General features: G+C 39.9%; 1 protein-coding gene across 1 annotated transcript in view; it reads left to right on the plus strand.

Moving 5' to 3' along the window:
* Positions 1-27,183, plus strand: part of myo5aa (myosin VAa) — a 113,285-nt gene that overhangs the window by 74,711 nt on the left and 11,391 nt on the right. Inside the window, exons 24-36 of the mRNA XM_088333517.1 lie at positions 38-168; positions 247-360; positions 421-555; positions 3,341-3,397; positions 3,478-3,705; positions 5,920-6,020; positions 8,609-8,689; positions 11,901-12,099; positions 14,312-14,377; positions 16,926-17,019; positions 19,116-19,265; positions 21,990-22,144; positions 25,301-25,390. Coding sequence (XP_088189643.1) covers positions 38-168; positions 247-360; positions 421-555; positions 3,341-3,397; positions 3,478-3,705; positions 5,920-6,020; positions 8,609-8,689; positions 11,901-12,099; positions 14,312-14,377; positions 16,926-17,019; positions 19,116-19,265; positions 21,990-22,144; positions 25,301-25,390 — 1,601 coding nt within the window. The remainder of the gene's footprint in view (positions 1-37; positions 169-246; positions 361-420; positions 556-3,340; positions 3,398-3,477; positions 3,706-5,919; positions 6,021-8,608; positions 8,690-11,900; positions 12,100-14,311; positions 14,378-16,925; positions 17,020-19,115; positions 19,266-21,989; positions 22,145-25,300; positions 25,391-27,183) is intronic.

Below are 27,183 nucleotides of genomic sequence, written 5' to 3' on the forward strand. Positions count from 1 at the left end.
ATTCTACCTTTTTGTTGTTCTTTTTTTGTCTCTACAGAGAAAATGGCTCGTGCGATTGCAGCAGAGACTCAGCAGCTGGAAACGGATCTGAACGAGGAGCGCTCTCGGTACCAGAATCTCCTGACAGAACACCTTCGCCTGGAGGAGAAATACGACGACCTCAAAGAAGTCAGGACAAACATTTTCTTCTTATTATTTTCTCCAACATTCTCCCTAGTAATTGACATTTTCTTTACATGTTCCTAGCATGTTTCCAAGCCAGGCCACAGGAGAACAGATTCCACCCACAGCAGCAACGAGTCAGAGTATACCTTCAAGTCCGAGTTCGCCGAATCGGAAGACGGATCCCAGGCCGCAGAAGTAGGAAACCGGATTTTCACGGATTTACGAGTGCTCATTTAATAGAGACTCTCGATGCAGGATTTAACTCGAGGAATGGATACCTCGCTCACGCTCAAGCTGCAGAAGCGACTTACGGAGCTGGAGCAAGAAAAGCAGTCGCTGCGCAATGAGCTGGAAAACAAGGAGGAGCAGTTCCAGAGGACCAGAGCCAGGGTACACCTAATTTCCCACAAGCAAACACACAATAAACTTACTGGGCATGTTTGCTACTCTTACAAAACACAAACTCTGGGATTAATTCATTTTCTGGAAATAAGGTTATTATTTTTGCCGGGGGCCATTAATATGAGTATGGATGTTAAGAGGGGACTGTATGAGAGTGTGATTGTGCCGACTGTGTTGTATGGTGCCAAGACTTGGAGCCTGAACGCAGATTTGAGAAAGAAATTCAATGTTTTTGAGATGAAGTGTTTGAGGAGTATGTTAGGAGTGACAAGATTCGACAGATTGAGAAATGAAATTGTGAGAGACAGAACTGGAGTAGTAGTGGAAATGAGCAAGCGTGTGGATAAGAGAGTACTCGGTTGGTTTGGGCACATGGAGTGGATGGATGAGGCACGAATGTTGAAGAGGATCTAAAGAGCAGAAGTCAATGGAAGAAGACCAAGAGCAAGGCCGCGATTGACATAGATGGATGGTGTAAATATACAGGGAGTGCAGAATTATTAGGCAAATGAGTATTTTGACCACATCATCCTCTTTATGCATGTTGTCTTACTCCAAGCTGTATAGGCTCGAAAGCCTACTACCAATTAAGCATATCAGGTGATGTGCATCTCTGTAATGAGAAGGGGTGTGGTCTAATGACATCAACACCCTATATCAGGTGTGCATAATTATTAGGCAACTTCCTTTCCTTTGGCAAAATGGGTCAGAAGAGGGACTTGACAGTCTCTGAAAAGTCAAAAATAGTGAGATATCTTGCAGAGGGATGCAGCACTCTTAAAATTGCCAAGCTTCTGAAGCGTGATCATCGAACAATCAAGCGTTACATTCAAAATAGTCAACAGGGTCGCAAGAAGCGTGTAGAAAAACCAAGGCGCAAAATAACTGCCCGTGAACTGAGAAAAGTCAAGCGTACAGCTGCCATGATGCCACTTGCCACCAGTTTTGCCATATTTCAGAGCTGCAACATCACTGGAGTGCCCAAAAGCACAAGGTGTGCAATACTCAGAGACATGGCCAAGGTAAGAAAGGCTGAAAAACGACCACCACTGAACAAGACACACAAGCTGAAACGTCAAGACTGGGCCAAGAAAAATCTCAAGACGGATTTTTCTAAGGTTTTATGGACTGATGAAATGAGAGTGAGTCTTGATGGGCCAGATGGATGGGCCCGTGGCTGGATCGGTAAAGGGCAGAGAGCTCCAGTCCGCCTCAGACGCCAGCAAGGTGGAGGTGGGGTACTGGTATGGGCTGGTATCATCAAAGATGAGCTTGTGGGGCCTTTTCGGGTTGAGGATGGACTCAAGCTCAACTCCCAGTCCTACTGCCAGTTTCTGGAAGACACCTTCTTCAAGCAGTGGTACAGGAAGAAGTCCGCATCCTTCAAGAAAAACATGATTTTCATGCAGGACAACGCTCCATCACACGCATCCAAGTACTCCACAGCGTGGCTGGCAAGAAAGGGTCTAAAAGAAGAAAAACTAATGACATGGCCTCCTTGTTCACCTGATCTGAACCCCATAGAGAACCTGTGGTCCCTCATCAAATGTGAGATTTACAAGGAGGGAAAACAGTACACCTCTCTGAACAGTGTCTGGGAGGCTGTGGTTGCTGCTGCACGCAATGTTGATCGTGAACAGATCAAAGCACTGACAGAATCCATGGATGGCAGGCTTTTGAGTGTCCTTGCAAAGAAAGGTGGCTATATTGGTCACTGATTTGTTTTTGTTTTGTTTTTGAATGTCAGAAATGTATATTTGTGAATATTGAGCTGTTTTATTGGTTTCCCTGATGAAAATAAATAATTGAAATGGGTATACATTTGTTTTTTGTTAAGTTGCCTAATAATTATGCACAGTAATAGTCACCTGCACACACAGATATCCTCCTAAAATAGCTAAAACTAAAAAAGCCCCACTCCAACTTCCAAAATATTCAGCTTTGATATTAATGAGACTTTTGGGTTCATTAAGAACATGGTTGTTGTTCAATAATAAAATTAATCCTCAAAAATACAACTTGCCTAATAATTCTGCACTCCCTGTAGTGGAAGCTAGAGCTCCTACGTTATATTGGGTATTTTTGTATTCTATATCTTTATTTTATTATTTTATATCTCAACATAAGTATACTGCTGAAAGTGTGAATTTCCCTATGGGGATGAATAAAGTATCTAGCTATCTAGAGCTAGCTAGCCCTTGTTAGTGATAGGAATGAGTGGAGAGGTGTTGTAAAAGGAAAGTGGCTTGTTAGACGTGTTCTAAGGGATGGGCAGGGCACCTGTATGATGCGAAAGGGGTAAACCGGTGAAAGCGGTCGGGCTCTGCTGTTGAACAGAAGAGTATGTTGTGTCACCCTGACCCGAGTGACATGGCCGCTTTCTTGTGTCCCGTTTCATCTGGAGGGACGAAAGCATGACCGACTTGGGTGCTGAGGTGCCTAACTTGTTTGGGTATTTGGGCATTTGGGTTGGCCATGGTCCAAAGACTTTTTGTGTGTGTTTTTGCTACTTTTTCCCTTTTTTATTTTCTTCTTTTATGTGTTTGTCTTGCTGTCGGTCACCCCTCTCGAGGGATATTACCAGGGTAGATAGATGGATAGAATAAAGCATGTTTGACAAATTATGGTATAACACATTTTAGCGTCAAGGCCACACTTTTTATGTTTAAGTTCAATTAGTACCATACTCAAGGTTGTGACTTTTTGGTTTTTGAACAAAGAATAAGTTAAACACTACCCGAGGTTTTACTGTAATTTATGCTCCTTGTTTCAGGATGAATCCGAGTTCAAAAAGGCTCGTGGTGCAGAGTTGGAATATGAGTCGCTCAAGGTAACTTGATTGAATCCAATTGAATGCATCGAAGTTATTTCCTGTCCAGTTTTTGAATTTGGACTCCTTTCGGCTCTTAGCGTCAGGAGCTGGAATCTGAGAACAAGAAACTGAAGCACGATCTCTCCGAGATGAGAAAAAGCCTGCTGGGTGGGACAGCATCCAACGCCGGTGCGCCGGGTTCTCCGGCTTACAAGGTTCTCCTGGACCAGCTCAACTCCTCCTGCGAGGAGCTGGAGGTGCGCAAGGAAGAGGTGCTGATTTTGCGTTCGCAGCTCGTCAGTCAAAAGGAAGCCAGGCACCACAAGGTACATTTATGTTATATTACCTTAAGGTTTGTCCTACTAACGCGTACTTGCTTTTGTCAGCTATTTGTTTTAGCATGAGCATGTTTAATTTCACCCACTTTTTAGGCTCGTCAAAGTGAGACTGACAATCTGTAGTGTTTTCGGATGTCTAGAGTCAAAAGCAGGTTTTTTCGATTACTGTATTTTTGAACTAGAAGTCGCTCCGGAGTATAAGTCGCACCAGCCCCAAAAATGCATAATTAGTCGGATTTTGGGGGAAATGTACCTGATAAAACCCAAAAACAAACATGTCATTTTGAAGGCAATTAAAAGTAAAAGAGAGCAACAGGTTGAATATCATCGTACGGTATACTAACATGATTGGTACGCCTGTTAACTTCAGTAACGACGTAACATAGAGTTATTCAGATAAGTCTAGCATGAATAAACAACTATTATTTTCACTCCAAATCACTTAAACCAAGACATTATCATCCTCTGTGTCACTGTCCCGGGAAACAATCCGACCGCTTCCACTTTCAGCTTCTATGTCACTTACATCAGACTCATTGTCACCTGCCATTTTCTGCTTTTCAGCTCACTATTTGCAGCTTGCAATCTACACAATATGATTAAATTCTCTTGAGCAAGTTAAAAAAATTTACTTTAAACGAAATGACTCCTTATCTTCTGAACATTCATGACCCGATTAGTAAGGAATGGTGGTGTCATTTAAAAAAGTGATACATAGACAAAGGTGCAAATTCTCTGTACTTTACTGTTCTATTGCATTTCCCCCAAAAATGCGATACAGTCATTTTAATGACGTTTGCGCGAGTGACGTATGCTAGGGGGCGGCATTTCTGACTCACAATATTTTCAAATGAGCAGAGTAACACCTTAGCTGTTCTCAACTTGAATTTGGGTTATCAATGGCCTATATTTTTTTATTCACGCACCTTTTTGCTTATGTGATCTTTTTTTTTGTGTCTTACATGAAGCTGCTTTCAATATACTCTACATAAACTAAATTTGAATACACATTGGCTTCCCTTAGTAAACTGCTGCTAACTCATCACTTTTGTGAAAGTGTACTTAACAGCAGCTCCAAAATATGCCTAATGATGCCATTGTGCCGCCAAGATGATATGCAATGTGTTTTTGAATGTTTTTGGTTGCATCCTCAGTGTCTAACGCTCCTGTCTCCACCTTCTCTCCTCCATGCACGCTTTCCCACAGGATGAGAAGGTAAACCAGTACTTGCCCTTGCATGAATGTCACAAATGCTTTGCCCAGAAGCTTCCTTTTATAAGCATGGAAATCTTTCCACTTTTGTCAAAACGTGCCGTTTTGAAGTAAAAAAGGTTGACCTGAATAAATCGTGTAGATCTGAGGGGAAATATTTAGGAGATTTTTCATCTTGAATCGGACGTTTAAGGTGGCATGTATGGATTAAAATAAGTGTAGTTCGTTCGCACCTTATTTATTTGTGTTTGACGCAGTTTTGTTTTTTACCTAAAAAAAGAACTCTGTTGGGGTGCACGTTATACACGATGCTTTATGGCCGGGGTCACGTATGGCTCTTTTTATGAGTATTTCATGGGTATGAGATAAAATTTTGATTATGAAAATTTCTTCTACAGCGTTCTAATTCTTATAAGTGCAGAGCCGAATTTGGTGCATGCATAGCCCACATAATGCTAGTTAAATGAACGGTTCATCATTGCAATATATATAGAGCAAAGTCCCAACTATAGTTTACAGTCAATTATCACACCAACAGTCCCCGTTTTGGCTATTGGTCGTTTAGGAACCCTTTAAATGAAGGCTTATTAAACGATCTTTGTTCATTGTTGAGACACTTTATGATGAAAACCCAGAGAACAAACTGTAAAAACCCAGAAACGCAAGCCAAGCAGACAGATTGGGTGATTGGGTGAGCGATAGGCGTGGTCAGAGATTGTCACACAGCACTGCACTCTCTTCTTTCTGCCCAGTGCCTTCTGCACCGAAGGCAAATACTTCAGTATTCTTGTGTACAGTATTTTACAGTATATTATAGTATTTTAAATGATGGCGCAAGTTGCATGCCTGGCCAAACAATTAAAAAATCTGTAACTTATAGTCTGGGAAATTTGGTACCTTACTGCTTGATACACAACTTGCATGCTGCAACTATTTTTCCCAATCAGGTTTGCATGACTGCTAACAATATCTCTTCCATGTTTGACACAGGAGACAATGACTGAAGTGGCCGTCCACGTAGAGGACATTTCCAAACTGAAGGACGCCGACGAACTCAAACAAGCCTACCTCGGCCTGAAAGACACAAACAGGTAGGCATTTTTTGAAACTGTCTTTCCGCAGCTGATTCTTCCAAACCAGCACCGTGTTCGGTTCAGTTGCTGGACACTGAACGCCAACTTGCTCCGTGCAGATCTGGCAGGTTTGCGTGTAAGCGGCTTGAGGTCAAACATCTACTGAGTAGGCTCAGGTAATGGATGACGGTGGTCCATGCAAGCATGGCCATGCCGGAAGAGTGAATAAACATATTTACTCATTACACAACACGGAAACATTTTGGGTATAGCCCTTAACAGCATGTCAGTGTAGAATTTACTTGGTTTTTAAATAGCTTCCCTAAAGTGGTTTGCATTGATGTGATGTCCTAGCAAGAACATTGCAGGATGGCGCTCCCTGCAGGCAGGATATTATGGCCTGATAGTTCCGGAATGTTTTGTGCATGAACATCTCCTTGTTTCTAGTACAAGCAAAGATGGCCTGCTTAACATGATGTACCTTAAGTGGGGCAAATTAGTATTTAGTCAACCACTAATCTCTGACCTTTAATTGTCAACTCTGGTAAACCTGAACCATTAGAGACAGAATGTCAAAAGGAGCTTTTCAGCTAAAATCTCTTGATACATGGCCCCATTCATTCTTTCCTTTACACAGATCAGTTGTCCTGGTTCCTTTGCAAAATTACAGCCACAGAGCATGATGTTTCCACCCCCATGCTTCACAGTGGGTATGGTGTTCTTCAGATGCAATTTAGTATTTAGTATTCTCCTCCAAGCACAAAAACCTGTGTTGTGACCTGTTTCATTTAACCATACCAAATTCTCCTAGTCCTTTTTTAGATTAGATTTTTAGAATTTTCCTTCGGGGATGAATAAAGTATCTATCTATCTATCTATCTATCTAGATCATCCAAAGGCTCTCTAGTGAACAACGTACTGGGCCTGTATATGTACTGGCTTCAGGGAAGGGATTTGTCTGGCAATGTAGGATTTGAGTCCCTAGCGCTGCATTGTGTTACTGATAGAAGCCCGTGGGCCCACCTCTCTCTAAGTCATTCACTAGGTCCCCACGTGTTGTTCTGGGATTTTTGCTTATCGTTCTTGTTATCAAAAATGGGGCAGCATGGCCGCGCAGTGGTTAGTGCGTGTGCGGCACAGTTCTGAGAACATGAAATCGAACCTCCTGTGAGTTGTCTGTCTCTGTGTGCCCTGTGACTGGCTGGCAACCAGTTGAGAGTGTCCCCTGTCCACTGCCCAAAGATGGCTGGGATGGGCTCCAGCACCCCGCGACCCTATCGAGGATAAGCGGTGCAGATAATGGATGGGTAATGGATGGATTTAAAATGGCTGCCATTAATACAGGTAACAAGTGCATCTTCATTAGACCTCGTTAGAAAACGGTAGACCTCTCTGACAGCCAGAAATCTTGCTTGTTTGTAGGTGACCGCTCTAATTTGGCAATACATTCTTTAAAATTCAATCAAATATAGTTGTCTTTTATTTTTCTACACATTCTGTCTAATTTGGTTGAGGTTTACCCGTGTTCACAATTGCAGGCCTCTCTCATCTTCTCAAGTAGGAGAATTTACACAATTAGTGGTTGACTAAATATTTATTTGCCCCACTGTACACTAAAACTGTCTAATCTCAATACAAGAACTATTCTACTTTGTTCGGTTTAGCAATTCCTTGGAAGCGGATCTCTTTTGATTGTGCCGTTTTACGTAATGCCCTGTCTGTCAAGCATGCTACCCTCACTTATTTACATGTGACGTGTTGTGATAACATATTTTTGGCCCTGTGCTAAAATATGAAACTGTGAGCGAACTGTGCATTTTTTCCTAAAGTTATTTTCCTCCTATTTATTTTTGCTGATTGTCTCCATTTTATTCAGTCCAAGTAATCACCCCAATATAAACAAACTGCATTTGTGTGCAATTTCATATTGCAATAAATACAATATAATTATGTACTTCAATAAGCATACCCCAAAACAGTACGAATTTTCATATAATTTTTACTGATATACATAACAAATTCAACAAATGTGTCGTAATAAAATAAAAGGCATGCAATATTAACGATAAACTTACGTTATAAATGTTAAGTACTTTTAACATTAAACTTTATTGATATGAGAGAAACTTTTGATTCATTTTAATATCCCTTTTCAGAAATGTTCCTTTGTTTTGTTTTTTTAAATTAAGTTTGATTTAGTAAAACAATAATTCATGATAACGGAGAGTCTTCATATATTTAAGTTATGGTAATAATAACAGATATATTAAGAATGGTAAATGGTCTGCATTAATATAGCGCTTTTCAAGTCAATGAAGACTCCCCAAAGCGCTTTACAATGTGTTTTACACTTACCCATTCACACACACACACTCACACACCATAAGAGTGAATTACAGTCAAATATTTCTATTATCTAAGCAATCTAAGCTCTTCTGAATTGGCTTCAGCCCCTGTTGTAGTAACACAGTTTTTATACCCTTAACATCGCATTTTTAGTCATTAACCATGTCCATGTCCTAACCCCGCTTCCTGCACGTTTTCATTTGTTCATTGTGCCTTTCATGTTCCCTTTCTTTGTCCCTTTTGTGTTGTGTGTCGGTCAGATCGGCTGCTCCGGACTTCCAAAAGCTGAATGAGGATGGAGAGCTGTGGCTGGTTAATCAGGGCTTAAAGGAGACAGTCAGGTGTAACTGTGAACTTTATGCATTCTGCTTAAGACTTTGGGATAACATTTTGCTCGGCATGACACTTTAAAATGATTTTGTTGTATTTGATTTTTTTTCTCCCGGAAAAAAACGATATTGTTTTAATTGGGGCTTTTTTTTTTTACATTGGTTTCATAAAACACCAACGTGCAAGTGTTAGGATACCACTATTTATATGTTGCCTGATATTTGATAAAGCTAAAGACCATAAGGATTGACTTATTGGTGTCAAGAACCAGAACAGGATCAGGACCCAAACGCGTGACATTTCTCACACAAGCCTTTTATTTTACGGGGAATGGGGAGTCATGGAGGTTAGGCAGCAGTCTGGCGTGAAATGATAGGAAGCCAGAGGCCGACGAGATCGATACCAATTGCCCGAATAGATATCGGACAGATGGGGTCGATACTGGACAGGACGGGACCGATAAGATTGATAATGAAACAGGTTATTGAAATTAAACAGGACAAACTAGACGGGAATGAAAACTGGAGAGAATATTAAACAGGACAAAATAGACGGGGACGAAACTGGAAACCGATATTAAACAAGACAAAAATAAACGGGAACAATACCGGACAGGGAATACCAACAGGAAAACAGGACAGAGTCAAAACCCACGTCTTGCGGGGCGAGGTTCGTTGACGGCCTGACACAGAAAGAGTGAGAGCACTGAGCTTAAATAGACGGAAAGCCAATTTGTCAGCTGGTGCCACTCGGGCGGGGCCAATTGGGCGCCATGGCAACCGTGAGAATTGGCTTATTTTGTCATAGTTCAGCTAATTTTGTACATGCTCGTATGACACGTATTTTATACTGATCTGGTCAAGTAGTGGAGAAAAGAAAACGAGGGATAATTTTTCTTATTTTACTGTATTTGAAGTGATTTCAATATTAAATATGAAAAATAAGGTACAGGGGCTTAAAATGCTTGGTTTTTAATGTTGTGTTTTCAAGGGTTAAAAAAGGGTTGAATTTTGTGTGAAATGCTTGAAATTGTCGCCACGTTTTACACAAGTCTGCTTAAAAATGACAGCAGCACTGCTCTCTCGTGGCTTCGTTTTGCCATTGCATTTCTTATTCCCTCGTGATTACCAGCAGCTGGCATCAGTTTGTACGGCATTGTCCTATGAAGCATTATCGCCCCTTATGGGTCATGCTCAAGAGTACAGGTGCATACTACATTTAAACAGAACTATGAAGTGTGAATCAGTGCAAGGATTAAGTATCAATTACGGATATTTCTTATCTTCCAAAACAAATATATTTGGGATTTTCTCAAGATGTAAATATCATATGACTTGAAAAATGGACATGCGAGAAAAAAAAATTGCGGATGTATTTGTTACTCTGCAAAATACATGATTCACGCTGGATTTTTTTTTCTTTTAATGTTCTCGAGACATTGGAAAGCTTTGAAATTCCTTAAAAAATGATTCCATTTGAAACCGTGTACAAACCCTGTCAAAGATAACTCAAATGGTAGACATTTTTTGTTATTTCCAGCATTTTTGGATGGGAAAATAATATTCTATTCTATTTTTTAAGCAGTATTTTGACTAAAATTTGTGAAATAATGAACATTATTTTTAATAGAAAACATTTTCAAGATGTTTTTTCACAGTAATGCATAAAAAAAAAAACAATATTTCTAATCTTGTTTTTCCAATTAAAAAGTTCTTGCATTTATCAGGGTTTGTACAGGTGCTTGAAATCCTTGAAAATGTTAGAATTTCAATGTTGCGTGTTCAAGGATTAAAAGTCGCTTGTAAATGCTTGAAATTGTTGCCATGTTTCCCGGCAGACTGACTCGAAAGACCACGTATTAGTGAAAAATAAATCAAGTTTGCTCAAAAATGACGCCAACAGACCTGCTCTTGTGGCTTCGTAAAAAGGTGTATGAACCCTGAATTATATTTTATTTCTTTTCTTAAAAAACAAGAACAAATAGAGTAAGATGAGCAAAGTCGTTTCTAAAATCTTTATTTGTCCCAAGCAGTGCTCCCTCTAAGCTGTGCGCGTGCGCAATTGCGCACTGCTCGCACATTCTCTGCGCACAAGAAAATCGAGCCAGCGCACAAAAATGAGGGCTCAAAATTACTTATTAAGAAGCGAATTAAGTCAAAGTTACAGTGCATGAAGGTAAAAATACACAGGTTCCCCTGACGTTGTGTCCTAAATGCGGTATTTTGAAGTCGAGTCGAAGTAGAACGAAGTTGAGTAAAGTTATTAGAGTTTGTCGAGAACCGGCTTCTTCGGGTCGGCTCACTAAAAGGAACTGGCTCTTTCGGGTCCTAAACGGCTCTTCAGGTTGTTTTTGCTTCTTTAATCCCAAAATGACCAAATATTATGTAAAATTATGCACAAAATGACTTAAAGGAAGGGGGAATAGAACAAAAAAAAAAAAATACCCAAATGAAAAAGTAGTGACAAGCTGAGAAAAAAGGAAGAGAAAGAAATGTAGGGAAAAAAGTAAATAGAGAACAAAAAGAAAAAAGTAACAGCTCGGAAAAAATAAACACAATGAGATTTTTTTAAAGGAATTTTTAAAAAAAAAGTAGAAAAAAACATGGAAAAAAGAAGAAAAAGTTTGTGTTGCATTCAAAAATTTCCAATTATATGAGATAAAATTGTTGCCAACATTGTACTTCCACTAAGAAATGCGATTAAGTACAGTTCTGTATCTTACAACCGACTAAATAAGCCCCGAAAAATGTTAATATTATGCGACAAAATATATCCGGAAATAAAAAAAATGGATATCTTGTGAAAGAATTGTAAGAACAAACGACGTTTGTAGGCCGTATAACCTTTGCAATAGTACATGAGTCAATTCGTTCAAAAGAGAAAAATAATTTTGCATTGCCGGAAACTCAGCAAAATGTAACTTGATGTCAAGTTTTGGACATGTTTAATAATTAATTATCTTGCCACACTTGGGATTATGGTTGCTCACTGTTGTTTCAAGCGTTGTTCACCGACTTTGCGTGAACGTTCATACCCGTGGAAAATTACAGGGAACATTGGTCCCAAGTATGAAGCGACAACTGAAGGAAAGATGTAATCTCTTATGTCAAATTTAGATTCTAATTTGTCTTTCCCCTATTTTTCCCCGTTTATCCAACCCACACTTCCCACTACCTCTCTCTCCCGCTCTCTCCCTCTCTCCATCATCCTCGCTCCCGGCAGGCTTCTGGAGCACCAGCTGCAAACGCAGCGGCGGAGTTATGACAGCGAGGTGGAATCTTTGCGGGGCGAGCTGCACAATGTCAAAGAAGAGAACAACCGGCAGCAGCAGCTCCTGGCCCAGAACCTCCAGTTGCCCCCGGAGGCCCGCATCGAAGCCAGTCTGCAGCATGAGATCACTCGCCTCACCAACGAAAACCTGGTATGCTGTGGATTTTATTTTATTACCAGCAGAATAACATTTTTACACTCCCCGGTTTCAGTTATAGCAGGGGTCGGGAACGTTTTTGATTGATTGTAGGCTGGTATTTACGGTATTTCTTCCTTGTTTCTCATGTAAAAGAGGAAAATGTTGGCTAGCTGTGAATGAGATTCAACTTTTAAGCATGAGAGAAACCAGTTAACACCCATCTTAAATTCAGTCTGTCATTAGTTTTGCACTCAAATATAAATGTCTCAATGTTGGCATACACAGTTCGTGTCCCTGTGCGTATTAAATTCAAATTCTGGGACTCGGACAGAGTATTTGCACAAAGAAACAAGAGTCAAGTCAAGTCATGTTTTTTTGTATAGCCCTTAATCACAAAGAGTCTCAAAGAGTGGCACAGATCACAGATTATTGCAAACCTCAGACTATTATGACACCATCCCCTGATCTAAAACCTACATGAGGGCAAATAATACACAGATATTGTCAACATGAAATTTAGGTGATTCATATGCTAAAGAATAGAAGTGTGTTTTAAGCTTAGATTTAAACATTTCCAGGTTGCACATCGAATCTCAGGGGGAAGAGCATTCCACAGCACCAGGGCCAAGAGCCTAAGAGAGCAGTTCTTTTGACGACTTGGGTTAGAATCCCAAAAAAATGAGACATAAACACAATATTCTAGGCTTGTGAACAGGACAGTCATGTTTCAAGTCAAGTCATGTTTATTTGTATAGCCCTTAATTACAAAGAGTCTCAGAGGGCTGCAAAGACCACTGATTATTGCAAACCACAGACTATTATGACACCATCACCTGATCTAAAACCTACATGAGGGCAAATAATACACAGACAGCCATCCCTAATACATACATTGACAAAAGGGCTACCACTGTTTTAATAGGAAAAGGGGCGTGGATTGACAAAAATGAAACTTAACTGAAATGAGATTTTCCAGTCGAAGTAAGGAAGTCTAAACTTCACAACAGACCTTTGTTTGAACTGGATTTAACTAGATGGTGCAGGTGGTGTAAGAGTATGGCACACTTATCAAAGCACCACCTCGAAACACTGCTGGGGAAGTACAAAACAGTGAATGAATGCACCTATTGAACCATCAAATTGCACACAAGTAAATATTTCATTCAAATATTTGTATAACCAGTGTCTGAAATAACATCTGCATCTTTTACAAAACGACTCCGCCCGGGTGGCCGACAATTTTTTTGAGAAAAAAAAAAATCATTCGGGTTTTTTATTTATCTATTTATTCATTTATTTTCAAAATCAAACGTTTGCTTTATTCTGTTTTCGAAATCTTCGTTCGGTTTGAGAATTTCGGAATTTCGGTTCGTTTGGCAATTTGCATACCCGGCAGCCAATCAGAAGCCTGCATCGAAAAACTCCCGAGCGTTATAAGGTCGTGCATTTGCATATCATTATTTCAAAGTAGAGGCACAGAGAACACAAGAAAAATGGAGAAGTGGTTAGGAATCAAGCCAAAACTTTAGCCCCAGACAAAAGTTTCAAAAGAAGCTAACAAAATGTATGACGCTACAAAACGTGAACTTACATTAAAAGCATTGCGGAAAGAGGAGTTCACGTGGCTTGTAGCAGACGACGCAACGCAAACATGGCATGAATGAAGATAAGTAAATACAGATACATACAGATGGAAAACAGCGATGTCATATACATGCAATGAATGTTATAAGTAGATTTATAATAAACTTAATTTTAAAGTTTTGTTCTGTTATATATTCTGATTATCAATCCTTAATACTTTGCAACAATGTTTTTTTTTTTAAGATTAGTCGTCTTATTGTGTTTCAAGTCGTGAAAAATGCTAATTTTTTGTCACGAGTTTCAGACACTGGTATAACCAAATGGTGCATTCATAACACAAAATGAATCATGTAATCATCAAAGTCACCATGTAAAAACTATCCATCCATCCATCCATTATCTGCACCGCTTGCCCTCAGTAGGGTCGCGGGGATGCTGGAGCCCATCCCAGTTATCTTCAGGCAGTGGGCATGGGGTCACCCTGAACTGGTTGTCAGCCAATCGCAGGGCAATGTAAAAACTAATATAGCTGAAAAACGACATGTTCAAAGACACGTTTTGATCATCTAACACTCACGACGTCCAACTCAAATCTCTCATGAACATCACTCACACCCGTGCGGATAATGTCGCCTGACAGGAGCTGGTGGCCGATGACCCCACAGCATCCCAAGAGGCGCGAGTCGTCATTTTACGGCGGATGGTTGTATGTACTGACTGCGTGTCTGTGTGTCCTGCACGAGAGTTTCAACTAACAGCAGTTTGTTTTCTGAAGGCCAAGTGCATCTAACAGTGGAGCTACTCCACACAATTTTTCCCTTCTCTTTTAAAAAACCAGCAAGTCCTACTTCATCCTTTCAACTCTGCTGAGCAGCTTGTATTTTGACTTGAATGCTACTTTGTGCTTTGTCTCTGGATATTGCTCTTTCTGTGTTTTTTCATCTTGCAGGATCTTATAATGAATAAAAGGCCTTATTCAGTGGTTCTTAACCTGAGTTTGACTCACTGAGGGTTCAGTGAGTCAATGTCAGGGGTTCGGTGGAGTCTCTGCAACGGAGGTCCGAATTGTTGGGAATTAAATATCCAAATGTAGCGTTTACCAAATTGTTCGGATTAGTTATCTGACTCCATTAACCAAACACAACCTACATTCACCCAACAATTTATGCGCGCTTGTTTCTTGATGGAAAGGATGAACAAGAAGGCCGACATTTTCACACGGGGGCAGATTTAATTTCATTAACAATTTAACTAAGTGGACTCCATCGAAAACGGCCGAATTAGTGACATTGGCGTCTGTATGAAGCCTTCTTCTGAAGTTCTTTAGCTCTCTTTTTATTGGCCCACGTCTCCCTGCAAGATGGTGTGCCGGCTCCTCCCATGGGCGTGCCAATAAAGCCCCCCTGGGCTTCACCAATCAGAGAAGAGCGTCGCGATGTCTGGGAATACTCAAAACAACACCGAGCGTTTCTACGTCATCAGGGCCTTTCTGCGTCTGGATGTGCTGATTATCTTATCAGCCTTGCGTCCCGTTCCCGTTGTTCCTGTAAACAACATTTTCCACCAGGGTGCCCTGAACTTTCACTGCTCATTGAATAAAGGCACAGTCAGTAAATAACTACAGCTTTAAATTCAATAAATGTAACTTGTATTCAATCATATAAAATCCTTGATAGTCAAATGTATAAAATCCTTCAATACACACCCACTTATCATGTCTATACGTGATGAAACACCCCACTTAGGCATCATAGACTGTTGAATGTTCCGATAACAATCAGGGAAATCAGTGCTGTGCAGAATTTAGGGCACTCAGAGGTGATCCAATATGTGAAAGCCTTCATAGTACGTGTAATTACTTTATATTTCGATCCTGTCAAGACCAGAACAGAGACAGGACCCGCTTGCGTACGTTTCTCTCAGGTTTATTGGGAAGAAGGGAAAGGATTTCACACACGATCCGGTGACCGCTGGTCGCGGGGAGCAGGTTGCTCTGCATGCGGAAGTGGCAATGGCGGTGTCAGGGGCGGAAAAACAGGTTAGTAGCAGGGACAGGAGAGCAAAAAAGGTGGTCCAGATCAGAAAACGGGACGAAGCCGGGAAACAGACGGGAGCCAAAACAGGAGTGAGTCAGGGTCGAACTGAGGTTCGCTGACGGACTGACAACAGGTGAACGAAAGACGGGGGTTTAAATAGGGACAGGGAGCCAATCGGCGTCAGAGGCAGTTGGCGCCAAAGGAGCGGGCACAGGTGCCTCCCATCAGTAATCATGACAGATCTATTCTATGTCGAGCAAAAAAGAAATTGGTTTAGCAAATATATACGATATAACTTCTTAAATTTGCCCCTCTTGACAACTAAAGATAGCACATGTGTCTAGAATTGGTGACATTTCTGTACATATGACACTGAAACAAGTATTTTCCACGTTAGGCTAGCTTCACACTGCAGAGCATAATGCGCAATTTTGATTTTTGGGTGAAATATTTTTTTTCTAGATAATTCACATTTCCAATTAAATGTGACTTGTATGCCATTTTATCTCCTGTGCGAACTCCACAAAAGTGTCCCATGTGACGTCACGCGCAACATGCTCATGTTTGCGGAAGTAGTCATGGAGGTCAACAACCGTGTGTTATCGCCCCAAGTATGAATTAAATCCAAAACCTAGCTTTCCTCCAACTGAATGCTCTCCAGGTTGTGTCATTTGAATTGAAATACTGTTAAATAACACTAGAGGATACTGTCGCTTTAAGAATGAACTCAAACGACATGTTGGGAATTCAGTTGTATGCAGATGCGATTTTGGCTATTCCGTGAGTTACAAAATGAACAAGTGTTCATCTTTCATGAATGTGTGAATTCATGACACTCCGTGTTTTTGGCCGCCGTGGTTGTTGATTTGTCCGCTTTCTTGCAAAGGTGAAGTTACACTGGTCTCGCAAGTACAACAGCAGAGGTCTCACTGATATCCAGTTTTGTGATTTGTTGGTTTTCGTTCTGCACAGCTCATTTTGCGCGCCAGTAGAAAAAGTTTATGCCTTAAATTTAAGAAAATAATACTCAAATTCAAATCCACACTTAAGTAGGGTTTGGTGAGTGTGCGTATGAATCTAGTGGGGTTTGGTAGCTCCAACAGGGTTAAGAACCACTGGCCTATATCCTGCTATCTTAGAGCGTGACAATGTTTGAGAGTGAAGCTTTTCCCATTTTGTCCTCACGTCTTTTGTGTTTCCCTTCCGTCAACGTTGCAGGATCTCATGGAGCAGCTGGAGAAGCAGGACCGGACGATCCGGAAGCTCAAGAAGCAGCTGAAGGTTTACTCCAAAAGGATCGAAGAGATGGGAGGTAGGAAGCTAACGCAGGGTGGAATGTCAATGAGTCCACGTAGTTGGGCCAAATTTTTTTTTTTTTTTTTCGATTGTGGACTGATTTTTTTATTCCTGGGGTTGAATTAAGTTGCCTTTTTGGGGCACCGTAAATAATTACAAGCAGAAAAAGATAGCACTAACTTTATGCAGAAGAATACAGTGCTAGCTCTCCAATTCAAAGAACAGAACAGTGTTTTTGGCATGGAGGAAGCTAGTTGGTGGTGTGGAAGACTATGAAGCTAGTTAATCCATAATGGAGGAAATTTAGTTTTGTTTAACTCTAGTTTTCCACATCGAAGGAGACGATGACTTTTAGCAGAAGAAGAACGCCATTTTCAGTGTCAAAGAACGAAGTATTAACTTATATTGACGATGAAGATGGATTGTGGAGCTTGAGAAGAAGCAGCTAGTTGAAAAGGAAGGTCATTTTCAATGTAGAAGACGACACTAGTTTTCATGCAGAAGCACATGCTAGTTTTTAGATTAGAAGGCAATGCTAGCTTTTCACTGAAGAAGATACAGTATTTTCCGGACTATAAGTCTCTCCGGAGTATAAGTCGCACCAGCCAAAAATGCATATTTAGGAAGGGAAACAAATGTACAAGTCGCACTCGGAGTAAAAGTTGCATTTTAGGGGGGAAATGTATTTGATACGGTTGTGGAATGTGGATAATAACTAATGATAAGTATGTAGGCATCTGGTTAAGTTTGTGGGATGATGTTGTTGCAAGAGGTCATAAGCTGATATGCTGATATCACGAGATATCTTAACTTTATTTGAGAACACTATAAAGACCAATGTTGAATGTCTGGAACTTTGAACTTGTCCCGAATTCAATAAAGCGCGTTCCCTTTTCGCCATATCTCCTCTCTGCGTATTTTTTGGTGCCATGTTGGGCGCCACTTATTTTGGAGAGAACGTCGTTGGGCGTTGCCCCCAAAAATACGCAGAGAGGGGATATGGAAAAAAGGGAACACTCTTTATTGCATTCGGTAATTCGGTAACTGTACCAGATAGAACAAGCTTACTGAACTATCAGCTTCACTCTATTTACTAATTCCAATGAAATATTCATCCTCGGTGTCACTTTTACCATTAAACATCTCCTCCAAGACGATAAGCCGCTTCACTTCCTCTTTCCCTTTCTAAATATGTCCACCACAACATGGCAAGGTTAAAACTGTCATTACAGGGCTAGTGTGCCCTCTTGTGGTTTGGTGTGAAAATCACACGTGAATTGATGCACAGTACCAGTCATAAAAACAATTAAAACTCAATTATATAATAATGTGTTTATATACATCTTAATATAATTTCACATGTAAGTCTCACCAGGGGTATAGGTCGCACCCTTGGTCAAACTATGAAAAAAAACTACTTATAGTCTTGAAAACATGGTACTTCGTTTTGTAAGTAAGTTTTTGGCATAGAAAACATACCACCCTAGCTTTTTATGACAAATATTGCAACGCTAGTTATTAGCATAGAAAAAGATGATACTTAGCATTCTAATTAAGGGTGACACTGGTTTTTGGTTGTAGGAGAAAAAGTAGATTTTGGGCAAAGAAGATAAGTTTGTTTTCTGTACAAAAGTAAAAACTATGCTACTTTTTGGAGTAATGAGAAGACATCATGCACAACACACATGAATGCATATTTGTGACATTTTAAACCCGTTATTTAAATTTTAGAGAAGGCGTCTCCTACCTTGTTTAAGCAGAGAGCTAATTTGTGTTGCTAATTATTGCAAAGGGCACCCAGTTTGCTATCCTTTTCCCCCCAAAAAATAACGTGATGTTATTACTATGTTGTTACTTTGTTATTATCAAGTTAATTATAAGAAGTAGCCTTAAATAGACTGAGTAGACTACTAAAATAATAATTTCACTGGATAATCTCAACAAGCCACCACTAGTGAGCTGTTTTCAGAACAGGTCCCTGGGCACCTCAATTATCCTTCGGGGGCACCACGTTGGAGACCCCCTTTTTAGAGTAACATCTGCAAAATACTGTTAGCCTGTGAAAGTAAAAGGCTTAAAAAGCCTCATCCAATGTGCACTGTTCGATTGCAGCCGGTCAAACGGAGAGCCAGACGTCACCAGGACAGACTGTAGACGAGCCCATCCGCCCCGTCAACATTCCTCGCCGGGAGAAAGATTTCCAGGGGATGCTGGAGTATAAGAAGGAGGACGAAATGAAACTGGTCAAGAACTTGATCCTCGGTAAGAACCGGGAAACTTCTTGGAAATCGTTCACGCCACAAGTCAATTCAAGTCATGTTTATTTGTATAGCCCTTAATCACAAAGAGGCTCATGGGCTGAATGGGTAGAACTATCTGGGATAATCTGTTGCCTCGTTAGCGATGCTACAGTGTCGAAAAGGATTTTGGGGTTATTCTTTTGTGCCACAGTCACCTTTCAAAAATAGGCTGATTTTGCAGAGGCAAGGGCTGGTTTATACTTTAACAAGCTGTCACAGCAGGTTTGACGGAAAACCACAAGGGTCCTAAGAAAGTGTTTCATATTTGTTCTATTCATGGTTGTTATGGGTGTATTATGTTTTCAAATATTGGAACAAGCTTGAATTTTGGGTGACTTTTTAAAAGTTTCCTTGTTTCACAACAAGTCTGCTTTAAGAATAATGCTGACCTTGTTCTCTGGTGTCTTTGCTTTGCCATTGCATTTCTTTTCTTCCTTTGTGAATAACTGCAATTGGGATTAGTTTGTACGGAATTGCCCTATGAATCGTCATTGCCCCCTATAGGTCACGCCCAAGAGGACAGGTGCATGTTACAGTTAAACAGGACACTATGAAATGTGTTTTAGTACAAGGATTACGTATCAGCTATAGAAATTTATTATGGGCCATGAAAAAAAATTAAAGTAGCGTTTCCCAGTGGTAAATTGTAATAGGAAGCACTTCCTGCAACTGAAAATCTCGGGCTGCATATCACTGTCATGTCAACCCATTTAATTGTGTAGCCCTTTATCACAAGGAGTCTCAAAGGGCTGTACAGTAACCAGTAAAATATAACATCAGCTATATACATTTTATGTGAGAATGGGAATATTTTAGGCTAAATATGGAAAAAGTAAATATGTAATTTGGTTTACATAGAATTGAAATGCCAAATATGTTAATCGATATTGATGATAATCAATAATTTGGATATCCATTGAATTAGAAAACGTCTAATAGCTCAGAATGTTATACTTTTGATGTGTGAACATACTGAAAGTACAGTAGCATATGTCTACTTGAGCAGTTGTCTGATTAAAGATTGTGATTTATTCTTTGAGTGAAACCCACTTAATATTCTTTAACAATTGACTTTTCCTGTGAGCAAAATACTTGAAGTACAGTAGGCTATGTCTACTTGACCAGTTGTATCATGGCAGTAAGAGTTAGATTTAATTCATTAAACTCACTTTTTTTGTTCACTGCTGATTCTTATTTTATTTTGTTGCCATTCGAGTGTAGGGGCCGAGAGATTTGTCTCAAAAATGTTTACAATGGAATTGTTCGGATCCAGAAATATTTTCGCAATATATTCAAGATCTAAAAATAAAGGCACATGCAAAAATCACATATGTAAATCGTAGATTTGTCTGTGGATCTGCTAAAAACATGATTGACACCAGATTCGGTGTCTGAAATAACGTCTGCCCGGACGCCCCGGGCGTGCATCTTTTACGTCGGGCGTACGACTTACACATTGTCTCTGCCCGGGTGGCCGACAATTTTTTCAAGAAAGAAAAAAAAATCGTTTTTATTTTTATTTTATTTCATTTTTTTCAAATCAAACGTTTGCTTTATTCCGATTCTGAAATCTTCGTTCGGTTTGGAAATTTCGGAATTTCGGTTTGTTTGGCAATTTGCATACTCAGCAGCCAATGACAAGCCTGCATCGAATAACTTCCGGACTTACCCGAGCGTTATAAGGTCTCCCATTTGCATATCATTTTCCAAAGTAGACGCACAGAGAACACAAGAAAAAATGGAGAAGTCGTTAAGAATCAAGCCAAAACCTTAGCCCCAGAAGAAAGATTCAAAAGAAGCAAACAAAATTTATGACGCTACAAAACGTAAACATACATTAAAAGAATCGTGGAAAGAGGAGTTCACGTGGCTTGTAGCAGACGACGCAACGCAAACATTGCATGAATAAAGAAGAGTAAATAGAGGTACATACTGATGGCAGATGGAAAACAGCGATGTCGTATTCATGCAATGAATGTTATAAGTAGATTTATAATAAACGTAATTTTAAAGTGTTGTTCTGTTATATATTGCGCTTATATATAAACAGGGGGCGGCAGTAGCTCAGGAGGTAGAGTGCTCGTCTTGGGATCAAGAGATCGCAGGTTTGATTTTCGGCTCCTCGTTATATAGTGAAGTGTCCTTGGGCAAGACACTGAATCCCTAATAAGCAGGTTTGCGCCTTACATGGCTGCACGGCCGCTATTGGGAAATGTGAAGCACATTGTAAAGCGCTTTTGGGAAGTCTTCATTGACTTGAAAAGCGCTATATAAATGCAGATCATTTCATTTGATTTTCAATCCTTAATACTTTGCAACAATGGTTTTTTTGGGGGGATTAGTCGTCTTATTGTGTTTCAAGTTGTGAAAAATGAAAAAACTTTATGGCTGGGCAGGCAACTTTTCTGGTGTCTGCTAACTTTTTGTCATGAGTTTCAGACACTGCCAGATTCCTATTTTTAATGGTGCTGGAGAAATTGTGAAATTAGCTTTGAAAGTCCTTAAAAAGTGCTTGAATTTGGCCATGGAAAAGGTATACGAACCCTGTATATTTTTGAACGACCTGTTGGTAGAGCAGCAAGATATCTAGTGAGTCGTATGGATACCTTTTTTGTTTCGCCGGACCAAAATCCAGCTGTTTATTTTTGCATCGACCGCTCACTTTGTTTGTTTTTTGGGTACGCAGAGCTAAAACCTCGCGGCGTGGCTGTCAACTTGATCCCGGGCCTGCCGGCTTACATCCTCTTCATGTGTCTGAGGCACGCCGACTACGTCAACGATGATCAGAAAGTCCGCACGTTGCTCACCTCCACCATCAACAGCATCAAAAAAATCCTCAAGGTTGGTACCCGGTAACAGTTGTGTAGAGGGTTCGTACGGGTGCATGAAATCCTTAATAATGCTTGCAATTTTAATGTTGTGTTTTCAAGTTCAGGAATATGCTTACATTTTGGGGGAAGTGCTTAAAAATGCTTGAAAAAGATTGTCATTCTGACTCGATAGACCACAGGTGTCAAACAGGCGGCCCGCGGGCCAGATCAGGCCCACCAATGGTTTAAATTCGGCCCGCAAGACAATAGTGAGAGAAGCGCAAGAGGAAAATGAGCTGTAGTTTTAAATATTTCCATCGGATGTCACCAAAGCCAGTTAACACTTGCAAAACAATTGTGGTAGTGTTTCTCCATTTCTCTCTGACTCACTTCTTTTTTCATTTATTCCTCCCTCTTTTTTTCTCCTGTTCACGCTCTCTCTCTCTTTTTGTCTTTTCTCTATTTCTCTCTCTCTCTAACTCTTTCTTTTTCTCTGTCTTGCTCTCTTTCTATTTTCTCTCGCTAATTTACACTTTAATTGTTTCTATTTTTCTCTTTCTTTCTCACCCTCTTTCTTTCCCTTTTTCGACCTCTCTCTCTCTCACCTCACTTTCTCTTTTTCCCCTGCTGACTATTTTTCTTTCTGTTGTTTCACTTCTCTTATTCTTTGTATCTTTCTCTTTTTTCACTTTCTTTTTCTCTCTGTATTCATTTCCCCCTTCTCCATTCATATCTCTGTCTTTTTCTCTCACTATTACTCTGTCTCCCTTGTTCTCCTTATCTGTTTATCACCCTCTTTTTCCCTCCCTCTCTTCCTCTCTCTTTTTCTCCCTCTCTCTTTCTCTTAAACTTACTAGTCCGGCCCCCGTGAGATTTTTTTTATAGCATTTGTGGCCCCCAGCTAAAACGAGTTTGACACCCCTGCGATAGACCATGCTTTTAAATAAAGAAACATTTTTAAAAAGTGAGAGAAGCCAGCTCTTTTGGCTCCCAAATGGCTACTCAGATTTTGTTGTTGTTTTTATCAACAATAATAAAACATGATGCCCCAAATTATTTACTAATTAGTGATTTCATATGTTTTGCAGAAGATCCATGCAGAACACGTGAAATACAAATTAAAATATTCACGGATCTACGAAAGATATCTGTAGAATACAAAGAATTTTTTGATTTTTAATCACTAAACAGATTTAAAGTTGAACAACAACACAAAATCCCTGAAAACGCAAACCAATAAAATATAAATAGAAAATATTAACTCTTCAGTGCTATAAATAATATAAAATGCAAAAAATATAAATATATGAATATATATATAATATATATAGCTTGAAATTAGTAAAAGCTAATGCAAAGGATCATCAGTCTACAAGATTGAAAGATTGAATGCACAATCTGCTCATCAGTATCATTAAAATGAGGCGAAATTTGGCAAATTCTTCAGCTTTTTATACAAACAGTACTTTCTTTTTTTGTCTTCCGTATTAAACTCGATTATTACCCAACACCTATAGATCCCTTTCCGTGCTTGTAAACAAGCGTGATATATTAAAGCCGTGTGAGCATTGTTGAAGCAGACTGACAGAATTTATGTCAGTTTATAGCAGCCCATTGACACAAAAGGGCAGAAGAGCGCAAAATAGCACAATGTATGTGCTAGCAGCGAAATAACGATTTTATTTTAGTCATCGAAGAGTAAAGAAAAAAACTTTTTGGGGATCGTTTGATCGGCACTGGATTTTGTTTCCTTTTAAGGTACTGAAAAAACTGAAAAATTTGCCTTGAAAGAGCTTCTAAAGTAAATTTGTCCATAAAATAAGTGTACGAACCCTGTTTTTAGGTGCTACTGATTTGGTTTACAAGCCTGGGAAGGAATCAAGGTGAACTCAAAAGCAATTTAAACTTTAAATTTGGCCAGAGCAATATAACAAAAATTGGGAAAAAACATTTATTTTTGGTAGATATCAAAAATTATTGCAATATTTATCACGTCTTTTTTTCCGTTCGCGTCTATTTATTGCTCCTGAGTGAAGACTAACCAAATCCGATGCTGCTTCAACCAATCTTTAATGACAGAACGAAGATGCAGGATGACAAACTATTACACAGCATTTCACAAATATGAGGAATATCAAACAAGTGAACAAGTTCAGAGGGGGAGCTGGTAGCAGTGATACAGAGCCAGCGCTTGCCAGCTGAATCACTTGTGGAAGGTTTTTTCATGGGTCCTTGTTGAACGTCCACTAGCACTCGTTTGGGGCTGAATTGTTTTTCCTTTATCGTATTTTGGCGGGTGATTTTAAAGTAGGCTTAAATGTATTTGCTCAAAGTGTGTATTTCGAATCAGTTTGTTGTTCCTTTTGGCCGTCTTAGTCTTCATGTCTTTATTTAGAGGTGTTGGTACTTTTCCAGGGGGTGATCTTTTGTCTCAACATACCAGTACTTTTCTATGTCTTGTGATTTAGATAAAACACAGAGTCAGACGGGGGGAGAGTCACAGTGAGTGTGACTGGCGAGCCGAGAGCAAGTTAATTGTCCGCTCTTCCCCCACTCCCCCAGCTGCAGCTGTTTAAAAACTAAACAAGTCTTTGCCTGAATTTTCTTCTACCGTTAGCCAATTTTTAGCTCTCCCTCAGTGGTCTGCTACTTAGACCCCACAGTGATACAGTATCAAATGGTGGAATACGTTTGTCCTGTTGCCTGTATTGGTCAGCAATGTTTGCAGTGCATATCGCTGCTGTTTTTTTTTTTTATCAGACTCTAAGTAGCCAAAATACCTCCAAACAAGTGAAGATGAAGGGCGTCTCTTGTCTAAGACTCTTTTAGCATGTTTGGAGTAGGTATGTTTGCAGTTATCCTGCGTCTCTTTATCACTCTTTTTAACCGTGTTTTAGTCTTTTAGCTTTGACCCTGAGAGCTGCTGTTTCGCTATTTCTGCAAAATGATTGGCTGGTACTCGTCCCCTTCTTCGTCTCTTGAATGTTAGCCTGGAACTTGTTTTTCCACTGCATTAGCGCCTCTATGTTCTCTGGTGTTCGCATGGTGTAATTACAGTTTATACTATCGACTTTTATCGAACATTTTTATCATATGTCTTAACGATAACTATCATCATATAAATTATGCTATCATATTTACCCCATGCCAACTTTAAACCCATTTTTTTTTCTCCTTATTCTGCCAGAAACGAGGGGATGACTTTGAGACGGTCTCCTTTTGGCTATCCAATACCTGCCGCTTCCTGCACTGCTTGAAGCAATACAGTGGAGATGAGGTAAAAAAAAAAATGGCTTTCACATATCTCTGATATCAGATGAATATTCAAAAATGCAAAAACTAACCTAAAGATAAATATTTATGCAAAACAAATGCAAATGTACACCAAAATTATTTCCATTGTTTGGTATACTGTAGTAAAAATGATGACATTTTCTTTAAAGGTAGGGTGCGTACTTTGAAAATGCAACATTTTCTCAATTATGTGCTAACAATGCCCAATTGAGTTCAAAGACCCTTTATCATTTTCCCAGCCTGCATCAGTGCATTTCTTACTTTTATCAGAGCTGTTTAGGTAGAAGGAAATGAGGAGGAAGGATGGAGAGTGATTTTGTGCTCGTGCTTGCGGTTTTCTGTTTGTGTAGCAAAAAACTGTGAAAGTTGGAAAAGGAATGTTTCAAATACAATTGCATTCACCAACCCAAACCTCCAAAACATGAAAAAAGATTTTATTCGAGCACGTCTAAACAATGCACGTACTTGCACGCGCCACAACAAATTGAATGACCGCGCTTCAGATAATAACAGTAGATTATTTTTTACACATTTCTAAATAGCATTTTTTTGTAATAATTGCAAAAATGCCTAAATTAGATATAGATGCAACTCCTTATAATCCCAATACTCAGTGGGCTGGATTAAAGAATGGAGTTGTATGCTTTTGCATTTATTTTGCAGTTGCCATAAAATATTTCAAACCCGTTATTACCTTTTACCTTCGGTTGTTATAACTCCATTTTTGCACCCTATTTGACCTTTAAAGAGGTGCTCAGTAGCCTAGATGGTAAGGCGCCCGCTTTGAGACTGGGAGGTCGGTGGTTCGCGCCCCGGCCGAGTCATTCCAAAGACTTAAAAAGTGGTCGGCGGCGCCCTCTGTTGGCTGCGGCTGCATCGGCTCGCTACAACGGGTCAGGTGCAATCGACATTTCGTTCTGTGTACATTGTTACACAGAATGACAATACAAGGAAATTATTATTATTATTATTATTATTGTGTATTGTGTAGCTCCTCCTAGTGGTAAAATATAGTATACATTTAAAAAAAATTGATTTGAATAATTAGCAAAAAAACATGCTAGGTGCATTTTTCTAAATACTCGCAAGTTGAGAAATTTGTATTTATTTTACATAGCATGAGGCTCACCATGATTGTCAGCACCATTTTGTCTCTATGGGTACCACCAAAAAACAAAAACCTTGTGAAAGTCTGGGCGAAATCATTTTAGAAAAATTGTGCTTTTTGGTCACTTTGATTCTCCGTAGTTTATTATTCCATGTGCTTTGTGCTGTTTTCGGTTGCACCGCACAATAAAGCAACATCTAGATAGATAGAGATAGATAGATAGATACTTTATTCATCCCCGTAGGGAAATTCACACTTCCAGCAGTCTACCCCGTTGTTTATTAACAGATGAACATGATGCCCTAGGGGTGCTTGTAGCGGAGTGGATGACGTCACACGCCAGTCCAAAAGTTCGACATCCCTGCGGCAGATGGAAATTTTTTTCTATGTGTCCAGGGATACACCACCTCGTGTTAGCGAGTCCGTCTCCTCTCCGATTCCCGTAGGCTTTCGTGTCTCTGTATAGCGGCGCTGAAGCCGGATCGCTCAGGTAGCTCCGGGTGGCTACACGTTAGCGTCCGGGGTGCTAAACGTGAGCCACGTTTCCGCAAAACACAGCAACTGCGCTCCCTGTGCGCTTCGATGTTTTCCACCAGCACTCGTTGTTCTTATTTGGTAGTGAAATAGTGGTCAAATATTACAGTGTCCCTTCAATTTGAGCAACAAAG

This window comes from Urocampus carinirostris, chromosome 4, assembly GCF_059441175.1.
Source record: "Urocampus carinirostris isolate Australia breed hairy pipefish chromosome 4, RoL_Ucar_1.0, whole genome shotgun sequence".
Classification (NCBI taxonomy): Eukaryota; Metazoa; Chordata; class Actinopteri; order Syngnathiformes; family Syngnathidae; genus Urocampus; species Urocampus carinirostris.